Genomic DNA, 14,029 nt, shown 5'->3' with positions numbered 1-14,029 from the left:
TAGATCTTGAGACTCATGATAGGATAATAAGTGAAAATGGCACGCCTCATGCCACTATGCACCGTGATAGGTCATCATGGTTAACCACTATTTGCTCGCCATACGTAATAAACCCACCAAGGGGTCACATCAGTTCATTGTAGAGTGGAGGGAGACCATTTTACCGACTGTGAGCCTTAGCATGGGTCACCATAGATTCTTCCCTGGGTTCATCGGTTAAGATCCCGGTTCGCCTAAGAACCCGCATTTCCATGCTCCTGAGCACCGGGATCTTAGGCGGAGACTACTGTACTTACAAAATCATAAATACATTCACCTGGTAACAGTGTCCAACCCCCTGATCTCCTTGGTCCTTGGTATACATCTGTGTTTCACTGTGTGCATTTTGTGGTTTAGACGAGATGTTCGGGGTAAAATCATCAATCTTGAAATGGTCTCCAGTAAGAGATGAGTCAAGATGGAAATCAGGCATCCCAATATCTACATCCTTATTTGTATTTGGAACATCTCCTGCAAGGTCTAAAGTGAGCTCATCCAGGGACACTGCAACATCAATCTCTTCCTCCATCTGTAATGGTAATTAAAATGAAAAATACAAATATTTTGATACAGAATATTTATCTGGAAAATTAAAAATTTTTTTTAAAGAAGCTGAAAAATCAATAACTCCCATTGGCAGTGAACATTTTTATATACTCGATGTAACTGAGAAGAGGCCTTTTTAGTCAGTTTTCAGTGGTGACAAAGAAGTCACACTCAGTGTTAATTAATAGTAAACTTTTTACATTGTAGCTTACGATCCTAAACTGTATGTGCAGTTCAAAAACACATGTTGTTAAAAATATTTTTTTTGATGCTGATAAAAAAAAAAGTATTGCCTGCAAACATAATGTCCCAGTTCTTCTTGATGCCACAGCAGCGGCCTTTAGATGAAGATAATTCATATGAACATCTCTACTTCTTATAATAGTGTTGTTACTTGGAACATAAAACAAAGAAATAACAATACTAACCTTCTGTCACATGCTACTATAACAGGAATTAGCCAAACCTGTTCCTCTACTCTGTGTTGTGATTCTTTCCGCAGCTTTGGGGCCCCGATGCGTTGGATTGGAATCTCACACTTCATGCACAACTGAACTGAGGCTCTAATTAGCCTTTTTCACAACCTATACTTTCAGCAGGCCTCCTCTGCCTTGATACAACTGTCTCCTCTAAAAATCCCACCAGTAGTAACTCAGACTTTTATCAACTTGCACACAATACAACTGAACACAGACTTACACTTTAGTCACTCTCACACTTTCAGCCAAACAATACAATAGGCTAGGCCTAACCCCCTGCCACAACCAAAAACAACCAAATACACCACAAATAGTAAAAGTATAGTACAGCCCTCCATGTCATTGTACACATAAGTGATCACAAACAGCCATTTCTTATTTCTATTCGACGTAACACCAACCCCACAGTAACCCAAACGATGGTGACTCCAGATTTGTGCGTTAGCTCTTGTTAATCAAGTTTGCACTCACTTCTAATACAATTTGAAAATTCCATTTCTTTGTCTTCGGTTGCTTTTGACTTTAAAAAATGTTCAAAAGTATCCATTACCAGACACTGTTTACAGGAATAATAATGATCCCAATATTCATCAGATGTGCTAGGGATTACCACTCTTGCACAACAATACCCACAAACCAAAATTATGAAGTCATAAAGTTTATTTTCACGTAGTCTTCTTTGACTTCACATTCTCTTTAGAAACACTTTCATAAGTAGGCCCTATAATAGAAAAATGTGGTCTGTTTGGTTGTTTAATTTGCAATCTGGCGCGTTGGTCAGTGGCACGGGGTTAGGCCTAGCCTATTGTATTGTTTGGCTGGAAGCGTGAGAGTGAGTAAAGTGTGAGTCTCAGTTCAGTTGTATTGTTTGGTGCAAGTGTATAAAAGCAGTCTGGATTACTACAAGTTAGACTTCAGAGGGGAGAGCTGTAGCAAGGCAGAGGAGGCCTGCTGAGAGTTCGGGTGGAGAAAAGGCTAGTTAGAGCCTCGGTTTATTTCTGTGTTGCATGTGAGATTCCAACGCATCGGGGCCCCATCACTGAGGAAAGGATCACCATCCGCAGACAAACAGGTTTGGCTAACCCCTGTTGTAAACAACAAAAAATTATGATTTTTACAAATTCAGAGGCAGAGAAATTGTGAAATTGTATAAGTGTAACACCCCTTGCAACACTGTATGAATTTAAAAGGTGGGACCTCTGAATTTAATGTCCATCTCTAATACAACCAACCCAAATGAGGAAATTCAAGTAAAATGCCTTTCCTAAGGACACAATGTCGGATTGAGTTTTAGCCTTGAACCCCCGAACCAGCAATCTCAAGATTATGAGTCCGATAGCCTTATCACTTGATTACAGCCACCACTTCTAATGGAAGGGGACAATCATGACCAGTTTCAGGATGAATCAGAAATCTGAAATGGTACTAAAGGCAGGGTTGGTGATTTTTATTTATTTTTTTATAAAAATCAAAAAAATCGATTTTTAAAAATTTAAATCAGTTTTTTTTTATTTAAATCGGATTTTTTTGATTTTTTTGTTTTTTGTTTAAATGTCGACACAGTTTGGGATTTTTGGTGGCTAAAAGTATGTTCTTTTAGTGCAAAATGCATTGTCTTTATTTTAACTAATGATCAATTTAAACAACTGCAATTTTAGAAAGCCTTAATCTGCTATCAGTGAATTATGGCTACAGACAAAAAATGAAGAAAATGTCAGTCTAAAAGGAAGGGGGGGGGTAATTATGCATAGATAAACTTGCATTTTGTTTCTATTACAGTGTGTGTGTGAGCACGCGCTTGTGTTTGTCTCAAAAGAAAAAGAAAATGCTAATTTCAATTATGAAAAAAAAGTGAATTGATACTGTATTATTTTACTACTTACAGTGACAGGGGGGGAAAGCAGACTTTTAAGCAATTTTAGTCTACTAAACCTTATATCTGTTTTATAAAACCCAGGAAAGGAATTCTGAATGTTTAAAGATGTAAAAACAGAAAACATTTTTTTAAAGAATTTTATTTTTAAAATCAAGTTGATTTAAATTTTTTTTTAATCAACTGATTTAAATCGACCCTATTTAAATCAACCCAACCCTGGTTTTCAATTATGAAAAAAAAGTAAATTGAGAACTGTATTATTTTATAGTGACAGGGGGGAAAGCAGACTTTTAAGCATGATTATATTAGTCTACTAAACCTTATATCCGTTTAAAATAAAACCAAGGAATGGAATTCTGAAAGTATAAATATGTAAAAACTGAATACATTTTTTTGAAAAGTGATTTAAATCACTGATTTTTATTTTTAAAATCAAATTGATTAAAATTTTAAAAAAATCAACTGATTTAAATCAACCCAGCTCTGGTTTCAATTATGGAAAAAAAAGTAAATTGAATACTGTATTATTTTACAGTGAAAGGGGGGAAATCAGACTTTTAAGCATGATTATATTAGTCTACTGAACCTTATATCTGTTTTATGAAACCAAGGAAAGGAATTCTGAATGTTGAAATGTGTAAAAACCGAATAAAAATTTATTTTTTTTAAAGTGATTTAAATCACTGATTTTTATTTTAAAAATCAAGTTGATTTAAATAAAAAAAATCAACTGATTTAAATCAACCTGATTTAAATCAACCCAACCCTGACTAAAGGAATTGCATATTATATGCAACACTCAAAGAAAAAAAAGATGATTCAAAAGGGAGCAACAAAAAATTGCAAGTAGCATTTTCTAGAAAGCAGTAGCCCATAAAACCACATGCCTTTGACTGAACATAAAATGTACTGATTCAGTCAAACCTTCTCAAACTGAAACTTACCTTTGTAGATTCAGTTATAAACATTCCTCCTCCCCCCTTTTCATGCAATAAATGGCTGTTAAAGGTAATATATATATATTACTACGGAGACTTGTTCAACATCATGTGGAAATGAAAACTGGCTTCTTTTTGGAATTATGCAAATGTTGTCAAAAACCAAAAAATTAATTTTCCTGTGTGCTCTTAAAAACAATCACAGTTTTGATTCCCAATATAATGTAACAAAAAAAGCCAACTCTCAAAGGAAGCGTTAAGTCTTGCCACCACATGTGTCACGACGTGATGGAATCAGGAAGTCATCAATTTTTGGGCATATATATGAGGTTATTGGTTTCATCTTAAAGCATGTTCATTCGCCTTCCTTTTGATGAAAAAATATCCATCTATGTTGCACAGAAGTCGAAATATTTGCGATTGAAGAAGGTCAAATTTACCTGGTTTCAGAGGTAAAATTAGCTAGAAAATGCCCACCAAAGTTTGGTAACTTTCATAACCTGAGAGCCCTTGGAAACAGAAAATTTACATTTTTTGGGCCTTTAATCTATGTTTTGCACTAAAATATACCAAACAAATGCGTTTATAAATGGACATAAATGGTGTTCAGCCAAAAAAAGAAAATTAGGAAAAAATTGCCCATCTGCCAAAAAATGCTGATTTCTTTGATTTAATTATTTGAACAAGCGCCCGTTTCACCATGATGCCTCACATATATACATAACATACATTCATATTTATCAGACTAGGTAAAAGTCAGAATATATGCCAAACTCAAATGCTATCGAAACCTTTCCTTGATCCTGTACATGCAGTAGGAGGCATGAGTATACATCCCAAACGGCTTGCTATGATCTCTTTATCATACTTTATGAACATAATATATATCAAGGCATATCATGATTCAGACTACATACACTACAGTGAGTTACATTAAAATCAGAAAAAGAGAACATGGGAAAGAGAAGTGTAAAAGGAATAGAGTGTGGCTACAAGAGGAATGAAGGATGGTACACAATATATGGTTACTGGTGGTCCATGACAGTTCAGACATGCTGCTCAACAATCATTCATACACCAAAAAATGGATGCAAGCCTAGCATTGTGCCTTGCCTTGTGCCTGGCCAGGGTGTATTTTTTAACATACATGCAGCAGTCACAAAATGATTTGTTTACAGTTGGCACAGGGTGTATATAGATCTAGTACGTCTTTTTTTTTTTCAAGAACGCAAAGGCGACAAACATCCTGTCTGTGGACTAGGGTATACTTTTGTCAGTTCTTTGCTCATAAAAATTTTTTCTTAAATTAGGGGGGGGGGGGGGGGGGGGGTAAACTGAAAGTAGGACTCACTTTTCAGTCTAAACAATGGAGCCTTGGTATAAATTATAGATTCACTTGGCCTACTACAATAATTTAAAAAGTAATAGCAATACTTATTGAACACTGAAATACGATATTGGGCAATTGTTTATTTTCTTGCGTTTAATTCACGCCCCGCCTAGATCTAGATGAAAATCTATGCATCCCCGACTGGATGCTCAAAACTTTACGCTGGAGTTAAGAATATTATGTAGCCTAAACCAAGGCAATTTCATCACTTGCTAACATGAGTTGGTTTTAGGCCCTCCGAACAGATTTTGATGGCCATTGAGTATAATATTCAAATGGATGCTCGTTACGTACAGAAGTCATCTCCCGGAATTAAACGCGAGAAAGTAAACAACTATACTCGATGATGTTGGCATAATTCCTACTAACATATTCTTCTTTCAGTTTTGCCTCTTTTATGATTTTATGATGATCAATGAGGAGATATTATACTTTAGCACGTTAAATTCTCAAAGTCTACTATAATCCCCGACAGACCTTCAAAACTTTGAACTGGGCCTAAAAATGCGCAAACTACCGTAATTTTGTCATGAACAGATCGTATAACAGTGGTTTTCGGTCTTCCATCATGATTTTGGAAGCCATTGAGTATAACCTTGATGATATAGAATCTAGATCTATCTAGATCTAATAGTGGTCGCTGTTTCGTAAGAATTTAACGTGCTAAAGTATAAAGACCACCGATCAATGATGTTCCAAAGAAAAGTGGAACTAGATTAGATCTAGATCTAGATCTAGATCTACTGTACAAAAACACGCAATAAGAAGAATGTTTTTCCTCACCATCAATTCGTTGATAGCTCAACACCGTACTGCTCGGAGTCTAAGGCAGACTAAGGGTAGGCTAGATTAAAACAATGTATGTATTGTCATTGCATCTTGTAGGAACTGCTACACTTGGCGTCCATAGTTGCAGAGGGTGAGTGGAGGGTTGAAGAAAAAGTATGAATTAACAAATTATCCCAATTTATGTTTTCTAAAACAAAACTAGATCTAAAGCTAACTACAGCTTTCAAGAGATACTATTGCTTACGTTATTAATATAAAAGAATTAAACAGCCCGGCATCCACACTACACAAACCACTCATTCTCTTCAAACATGGGTGACAAACAAGATTTAATATTTATTTCTTCGATGCCCTGGGATAAAAACTCTCCCGGCTCAAAGTTTGATCAGAGACTTAACGTGTTTATAAATGGCATAGATTTACACCACTCTATAATAAATGGACGTAAAATGTACTGACCCAATGAAAAAACGATATTCAAGGTTTTCTGTCGAGTTTAGGCCTAGTGTCGCTGAGAATATTTTTCCCTAGCTGTTTTTTCTTATTGTTGTTGTTGTTGTTGTTGTTGGTTGTTTGTTTGTTTTTTGTTGTTGTTTTTTTGTTGTTGTTGTTTTTTTTTGGGGGGGGGGTTGGGGGGGGGGTATTTGTTTTGTTTTTCAGTTGGCCTTCTGTAATTAAGAACTAGGCTACACCTTCTTTTGATTTCTTTTCTTTCTATAAATTCTTAACATTCATAGGTTAGAGAAATAGAACATTGACGACTTTTGTTAATCAGTGAAATTGTTCATATATTTTTTATTCTTTTTATACCATTGGTATACCTGTGGATTTTGGTCAGTTTGGGGCGTTGATTACGAATAGCAGAGTCTATATTGTTTTTAAAAAACTCCGAACCTAAAATAACATTTTAAAAACTTCTGGTTGGGTCCATGGATGATGAGCCACCACTCGATCCTACCAAAAATGTCACAAGCGGCATTCCAACCGAATCGATTTTCATCATGAGACGTTGAGTAGTTTTAGTAGACATGACATCAATAAATTGTTATTGATTTGCCATGGTAAAAACCGTTGCTCTGTTTCTACTATTATGCTGGCTAGCACCTCATAGAATGCCAACATAAATTTTCGAAAGTCCAGCCTGCCTATCTGTGGCCCTAACATTAACACCTTCATGCAATCTAAACCGTCGACCTGACTTTACAGTGGATACCTGGCCATGGCAACATCCCAGGAAACGACAGATCAGACACCCTTGCCAAGAAGGAAGCATAACAATTAAACAAACACAACCTCAAAATAACCCAGAATTACAAAAGATTGTCAAGATCATCATCAGATGCAACACAAGGGAACAGTGGCTGAATTGAGGCAAAGGGCAAAACTAGAAGAACTGTATTTGCACACATGGCTGCTTCCAACCCAAACGATGCACTTAATTCCCCGAGAAGAAGAGAACAAGTCACTATCTTTCGAACACATCACATTCCACTGAATCCCTATTCCTGAACGGGATCCAAGGATAACCCACCTGCCTGCCCGCAGTGTGACTGTCAGGATGAAACAGTATCACACCACCTCTTCACCTGCCCTGCACTTAGCAACCTGTGTAGTACCTACCTACCCTCTCCATAATTTGTCAGAAATACAATGTACCCTGTACAGTGACAAAACACTTCTGATTTTTTTAAATCCCGTAAATTGTTTGCCATATCGACAGTCCGAAAGGCTAGAACGTTTCAGGTGGCCGCTGGATCGGGAAAGCAAAAGTAAAGTAAAGCATTTCAACTATCGATGTCCTTAGAGACGACTTATGATCTGTTAGTTTTTTGGTTTTGTCGACGGGCTGGGATTTCTTTGATGTGACGGACAATACGGCGACCTAGACTTGAGCTAAAACAAAGCTACCGGTGAACTTCCCGGCTCTGCCCAGTTCAGATATAATATTATATAGGAAACAAACAAAGCAATTCAAAGAAAATTAAAAAGCCTTAACAAAACATTTGCGAAGAATTCTGCTAATAAAATTGAATGAATTTATTTCAAAGAATGAAATGTTGGAAAGACCAGGAATTAAAGATATCAAGACTCCGATAAAAAATAGAAGGTGGAGATATTTAGGACATGTTCTAAATGCTAAAGACAAGATTGTGCTATCAGACATGGCGTTGGAGACCAACTGGAAAAAGAAAAAGAGGTCGACCAACTGGAAGCTGTAGAGGCACAATTAGGAATGAGGCCATATACACCCAGGTTCTGGATGTGACAAAGCTAGAGGACGTGGCCAGGGACAAGAAAGCTTGGTGTCGATTGCTCTCCGCCTTACGAACCTGGCGGTATGGGGAGAGAGTAAGTAAGTCTTCCCGGCGTAAAAATTCGTGTAAAGTGCCCTTCCAAAAGATACATGCTTTACGTTTGACCGAGCTGATGCTCGAACCCTTGTACCCGCAATCTGTGGATTACAGGTCCGGCAGTCTAACCACCAGACTACCGATGCCACTACCTCGACTTGAAGTAAAGCAAAGCTACCAGTGCATTTTCCCGCCTCTGACTGGCGTAGATCTCCGCGTACATAACAAAGATACTCACATTGTCTTCCTCAGTTCACCTGGAGGCAAGTGGACATTTGGCGATTGGAAGAGACGGTTTATATAGTATATGAGAACAAAAGTCAAACGTTAAGCGCCTTAAGGATGGCAATTTTGGGGGGGATTTTCCGTGGGATCAAATGGGTATTTGGAATGAACGTGGACGACGAGGGACAGAAATAATTGTTTGTAATTAGACGGGACAAAAGATTGCAAAAAACACATCAATAAAATGTTATTGTTGAAAAGTCGGAACGTGCACTCTTGCCGTAAATTAAAATTGAAAACGAATAAATACCTTAACTTTCCTGACATGTCCTAATGTGCTTATTAGGAGTTTGTTAAGGTAAAAATGGGAATAGTCTGGAGCTTACGAGTGCACTACATCGAGCATGGCAATGGAGGTCAAGGCAATAACAGAGGCGCTGGAATGGATCAGTGTGGAAGCGCATAAACAAGCCCTGTTAGTCACAGATTCGATGAGCACCCTAGAAAAAATCAAGAGTGGGTGGCTCTACAGTGACTGGAGAGCTTCCATTGCAACTAGCCACCTCCTAAGGATTGCATGGGTGTTCTGCCCTGGTCACGCCGGGGTGCACGGAAATAAACGAGCTGATGAACTTGCCGGCAAAGCAGCACCCAATGGCCGAATCATGGTCGACCCACCAATGGTGATCGCCAGATGCAAGGAGAGCCTCCATGACCAAGAGGAGACAGACTCCCACACGCTCAGCGCAATAGAAGAAAAGTGTGTGCGGGGCACAGCGAAAAAAAGTTTGCTCCGAGGAGTGGTCAGGCGTGTCTCAAACCAGCTCCTCATGGAGACAATTAGCAGGAAGACCCTGAGGTGGACGCTGGAAAGGAGAGATGAGCAGCTATGGACATGTGCCGCCTGCTGTGATTCTAGCTCTGGATCCAAGTAAATCCAAGTAAATCCAAGTAAGTGGGTACACTTAAGACTCTTTAAAGATACGGTAGCAACCATATTATTATGTTACTCTAGATCATAGAAGGCAGCAACCATATTTATATATCTTAATATAGATACATGTAATATATAATATATACCTGGCAACCTTAACATCACCATCGACGAAAATCCGCTGAAACAAGTCAGCGAGTTCAAGTATCTTGGTAGTATCTTTTCGGAAGACAGACGTCTCAACAGAGAAATTGAGACGAGAGTACAAAAGGCTATACCAGCTTGCCCCACTCCTCAAACATCTTAACATCCCCATTGAGACCAAAGCCAAGCTCATTAACTGTATCTTCATCCCCCACCTTGACCTACCAGTGCCAGACATGGACCCTGACCAAAAGTCTAGAAAGTAAGATAACCACCTGCGAAATGAGATGTCTAAGGAGAGCCGTCAACAAAACTAGACGGGATATGGTCAGAAACAACAAGATCAAAGAAATGGTGGGAACAACACCTGTCCTCAACTACTCCCCGAAGGCAAACAATCAGGTGTTTGGACATCTCACACGTATGGTACCTAACAAGCCTGCCAGTAAAGCCTACTACAGGAAACTATCAGGGTACAAAGCAAGAGGAAGACCAAGAAAGACTTGGATCCAGGGTGTGAAGGATACCCTGAGAACATCCAATATCCCACCCAGCCAGGCCATCAAACATGCCAGAGACAGGAAGCTCTTTCTCCCCTCGACGCCCCAGAGGTACAAGAGGACGGATAAAGTAAATTAAAGTAAGTAAGACTGTAATAGAAAACCCATAAGAAAAGCGTCGTCGTCATATCCCGAGGGACAGTTTTAATTTGTGCACCATGTGCCTTTTCAGTTGCCTGAGTCAAAAGGGAAGGGAGCAGAGATTGTTGTTTTCTTCTTCGTTTGTCAAAGAGGCCTGGTGGTAAAAACACATTTTCTCTAACAGCTGTTTTGTGTTTACTTCGTGACAGATCCCGTCTACGAAATAGGTCAGCTCTTATGCCAGCTGTTTAGCTGATGTACCATACTCTACATTTGGTTGTATTTATTCATCTATTCATTTATTGTTTATTCATTTTTTGAATAATATATATATATTAACATTATTATTATTATATTACATTATATATATTATATTATATTTCTGTATTTATACTTATATAAGTGGATGGTTGGAGGGTGCTCTGGTTTGCTTCTTCTTTCCTATCAAACATCTATCGTCCTAATCTCCCCTTCTTCTTTTTTCTGTTACTCTCTTGTATTGCAGATTTTTTAAATCTGTGTATCGATATCATTAGCTCCAGATACTTGTCGAAATTTGAGTTCTAAAAGTTTTTTAAACAAGCAAAAACATATAATATCGGTACAATATTGTTGAAAGAAGAGAACACGTATTTATTTTGTCTCTTTCTCTCCTTGAGAATTTTCCTACAGAAATTTATTTTTTTCCTCACCGGTGACATTAAAAGCTTTATTTTGTATCAATTATTGCTGCAATTCCCTGTATCAAGGCGCACATTAAAAAGCGAATAGATAGATAGTGTGTGTGGGGTTGTTTTTTCTTGTCAGGATATCCGATCTATGTATTATGTATTAGATAGATAGATAGATAGATAGATAGATAGATAGATAGATAGATAGATAGATAGATAGACGGATGGATGGATGTATGGATGGATAGATGGATGGATGGATGGATAGATGGATATATGGATAGATGGATAGATGGATAGATGGATAGATAGATAGATAGATAGATGTATATATAATATATAGATAGATAGATATGCAGAGTGATTAAAAAAAGAATGAACCGATTTTACGACTTAGTGCTTCAGTTCTCAAGCACCATTATGGATTGAGTCAGTGACTTACTGAAAAAGGAGTTGTCTAGCTTTTGAATTTAAAAAAAAATGTACAGATTTTATGGCACACTGTTTCAGCGTTCAGGGATTGATATGGGATGCATCAGTGACTATTCAAAAAAGGAATTATCTAAGTTTTGAATAGCTGTCACATGGGGTGCTGTTGTCGCGTCATTATTCCTTTGCTGGAACTACCGTTACAGAACGAACAAATCTCGATTTGCTCCAAAACTGGCTCTTCACATCACTGCATTGCAAGCAGAGTCGCATGACTGTCATTTTTTTTAACACGATGGGGCACCGCCCCAATGTCATCTGATGGTACGAGATTTATTTATTTTTTACTTATATAATATATGAAAAAGTGACCCTGCTCAGAGATAGACACCCCCCCCCCCCCCCCCCCCACAGGGGCGAAGGCTGACTTGTTTGACAGGGTAATCAAAGTGAAATGGGACCAGATAGGGCATGTAGATATCACACAAGAATCTTACTCGAGGCGGCGACTCTGAGTTGTGGATGAAAACAAATCCGGAATTCATATTGTATGTTCAACCGCCAAAATAATCGGGAAAGTATCTTATTAAATATCAGTTCCCACTAAAATTAAACTTAACTTTAGATGTGAATACATAAACATAAAGCAAAGAAGCAGAGACGTCAGTACTAGATCTATATGTTATAGATCTATCAGTGAGTCTAACTCTTTGGTAGAACATGACAATTATTATTTTTTAAATTTCACATTTGGCTGTTTTGTTAGCCTTTCGCGGCCAGGAGCTGGTGTCATAATCGAGGTCACGATCTGATTATAGGACGGTAAAAAGTCGAGGGAAAAAAACAAGCACAAGCAGCAGTCAAGAGATTATTAAGAGTTAGTTCCCCTCACATTTGTGAGGTAGACTCGACCAGTGTTAGTTAGCTTACTTAATCAGGGGTGGTGATTGATTTTAACTGTGGCCCCAAAGGGGTGAACAGGGTATATGTTGCAATGAAACAGCTTTGACTGCCATGCACATGTTCCCTTCAACTCTATTCCAGCCTCACTTTATTTGTTGATTACGAACGTCTTTTGACATTTAATTTATGAGGTTTACGTTTAAGGATGAATTTGACAGCGACAATTGTTTCAAAATCAGAAAGGGGAGCAGTGATTATTTGATTATATAGACGCTTCGCCCCTGCCCCCCACCCGGGCGGTACTACTGACTGAAGTGTCTTCAGGCAATTCCCAAAGGGGGTGGGGGGCATTAATATCTCGAGTTCCTTTGCACAGTTTGAGTTGTAATTGTAAATGGGCTGATTCATCAATGTCTTGCTCAAAACAGTGCCTGAACTGCAACAGGGAACCTGTGCCTTTTCTTTCGTAATCCTTGCTATCGTCATTTCCCTCTACTTCTTTTGTATGTTTGTCACATCCTTGTGACCCGCTATTTCCGTGGTGCCTTGATAGTCGAAGCATACTTTGTGCTGTGGAAGCTAGAGAGGTGAACAGAGGTAAGTCTGATTCCATGTAAGGACTTCTCTGTTGACATCCACCCCTTGGCGCTCATATGACCTTAAGCAGTCGCGAGCGCCGTCAAACCTCTACTAAAACTAAAGAGATAGATTGGTTGGGAAAGGGGCAGACCTCTTTGTGTGTGTGGGGTTGTTTTTTCTTGTCAGGATATCCGATCTATGTATTATGTATCAGATGCACATACAATGCACAGGGTGACCTTGATACATAACTTTATGTTCAAAATATGGACAACTGAAAAACAAAGTTCGCTCAAGTTTTAAAATATGGCTTCAAATCAGGTTGCGTGCGAGCCCCATTAACTACTTTGATACGCTGATTTCGAAAATGAAATCAGTTTTTAGCTGCGATGATTATTTTTAAAATTCTGCATACAAAGTTTAATCTCGCACGGCGGCAAACTTCAAAGCTCGCCTCTCCCACTTCTCACCGAGGAGTAGGGTCTATTACAAGATCAGGTAAAAGTGACGGTTGTCTGTCCTCTTTATGATAAGAAAATACTCCAAAATGCGATCTTGATTTTAAAAAATACTTCGTTTTTGTGATCTTCTTAATCCAGCAAGAAAAACAGTCACTCGCGAATGCTATTGTTAATTTTGATACGCTGGTTCCGAATATGATATTATTTTTTACGATTGGATGTTGCTTTAAATGTTTATGGACACTTTTTTTGTCGGTCGTGGGTGTATCGATGTCATAATCAATACCATCTTGACGAGGTATTCGCTTAGCGCAGTCGCTGTTTCCCGCACAAATTTTTTCATGTTTTTAAAAATAGAGTTGCTGTTCCCTGGTGCTCCGCAGTCTGACACCAGGGGTCACTGGCAGTGGCAGACCTTGGGCCTCGTCGGCTCCTCGCAAGGAGGTTATACAGTAATTGTTGAAAGGTCCTTGGCTCCTCGCGTCTTTCTCTTCCTGGTCAGAGTTCAGCTCCTTGGCCTTGACCTCGCCACTCGCCACACAGGATACATGTACAATTGCGGGTGCCGTACGTTCTCCTGGGTGAGGGAGGGGGGTGTGGAGAAACCGAGGTTTTAATAATAATAATAACAATA

The 14,029-nt window shown here is 38.5% G+C and overlaps 1 protein-coding gene across 2 annotated transcripts in view; it reads right to left on the bottom strand.

Annotated features, from left to right (window-relative positions):
* The window catches only part of LOC101848738, a 24,967-nt gene extending 18,760 nt beyond the window's left edge, over nucleotides 1–6,207 (bottom strand). The window contains exons 1-2 of one of the 2 annotated variants that reach the window (XM_005095663.3): nucleotides 6,052–6,207; nucleotides 317–568 (exon numbers count right to left, since the gene is read on the bottom strand). In XM_005095663.3, coding sequence (XP_005095720.1) covers nucleotides 317–568; nucleotides 6,052–6,054 — 255 coding nt within the window. In that variant the 5' untranslated portion in view covers nucleotides 6,055–6,207. Of the gene's footprint in view, nucleotides 1–316; nucleotides 862–6,051 lie in introns of those variants that run through there. The other variant, XM_013081000.2, reaches the window with a different exon arrangement.
* Nucleotides 6,208–14,029: the final 7,822 nt, after the last annotated feature.

This window comes from Aplysia californica, unplaced genomic scaffold, assembly GCF_000002075.1.
Source record: "Aplysia californica isolate F4 #8 unplaced genomic scaffold, AplCal3.0 scaffold00110, whole genome shotgun sequence".
NCBI classification, from domain to species: domain Eukaryota; kingdom Metazoa; phylum Mollusca; class Gastropoda; order Aplysiida; family Aplysiidae; genus Aplysia; species Aplysia californica.
The sequence above is the reverse complement of the archived record's forward strand: the minus strand, read 5'-3'. Positions and strand labels throughout refer to the sequence as shown.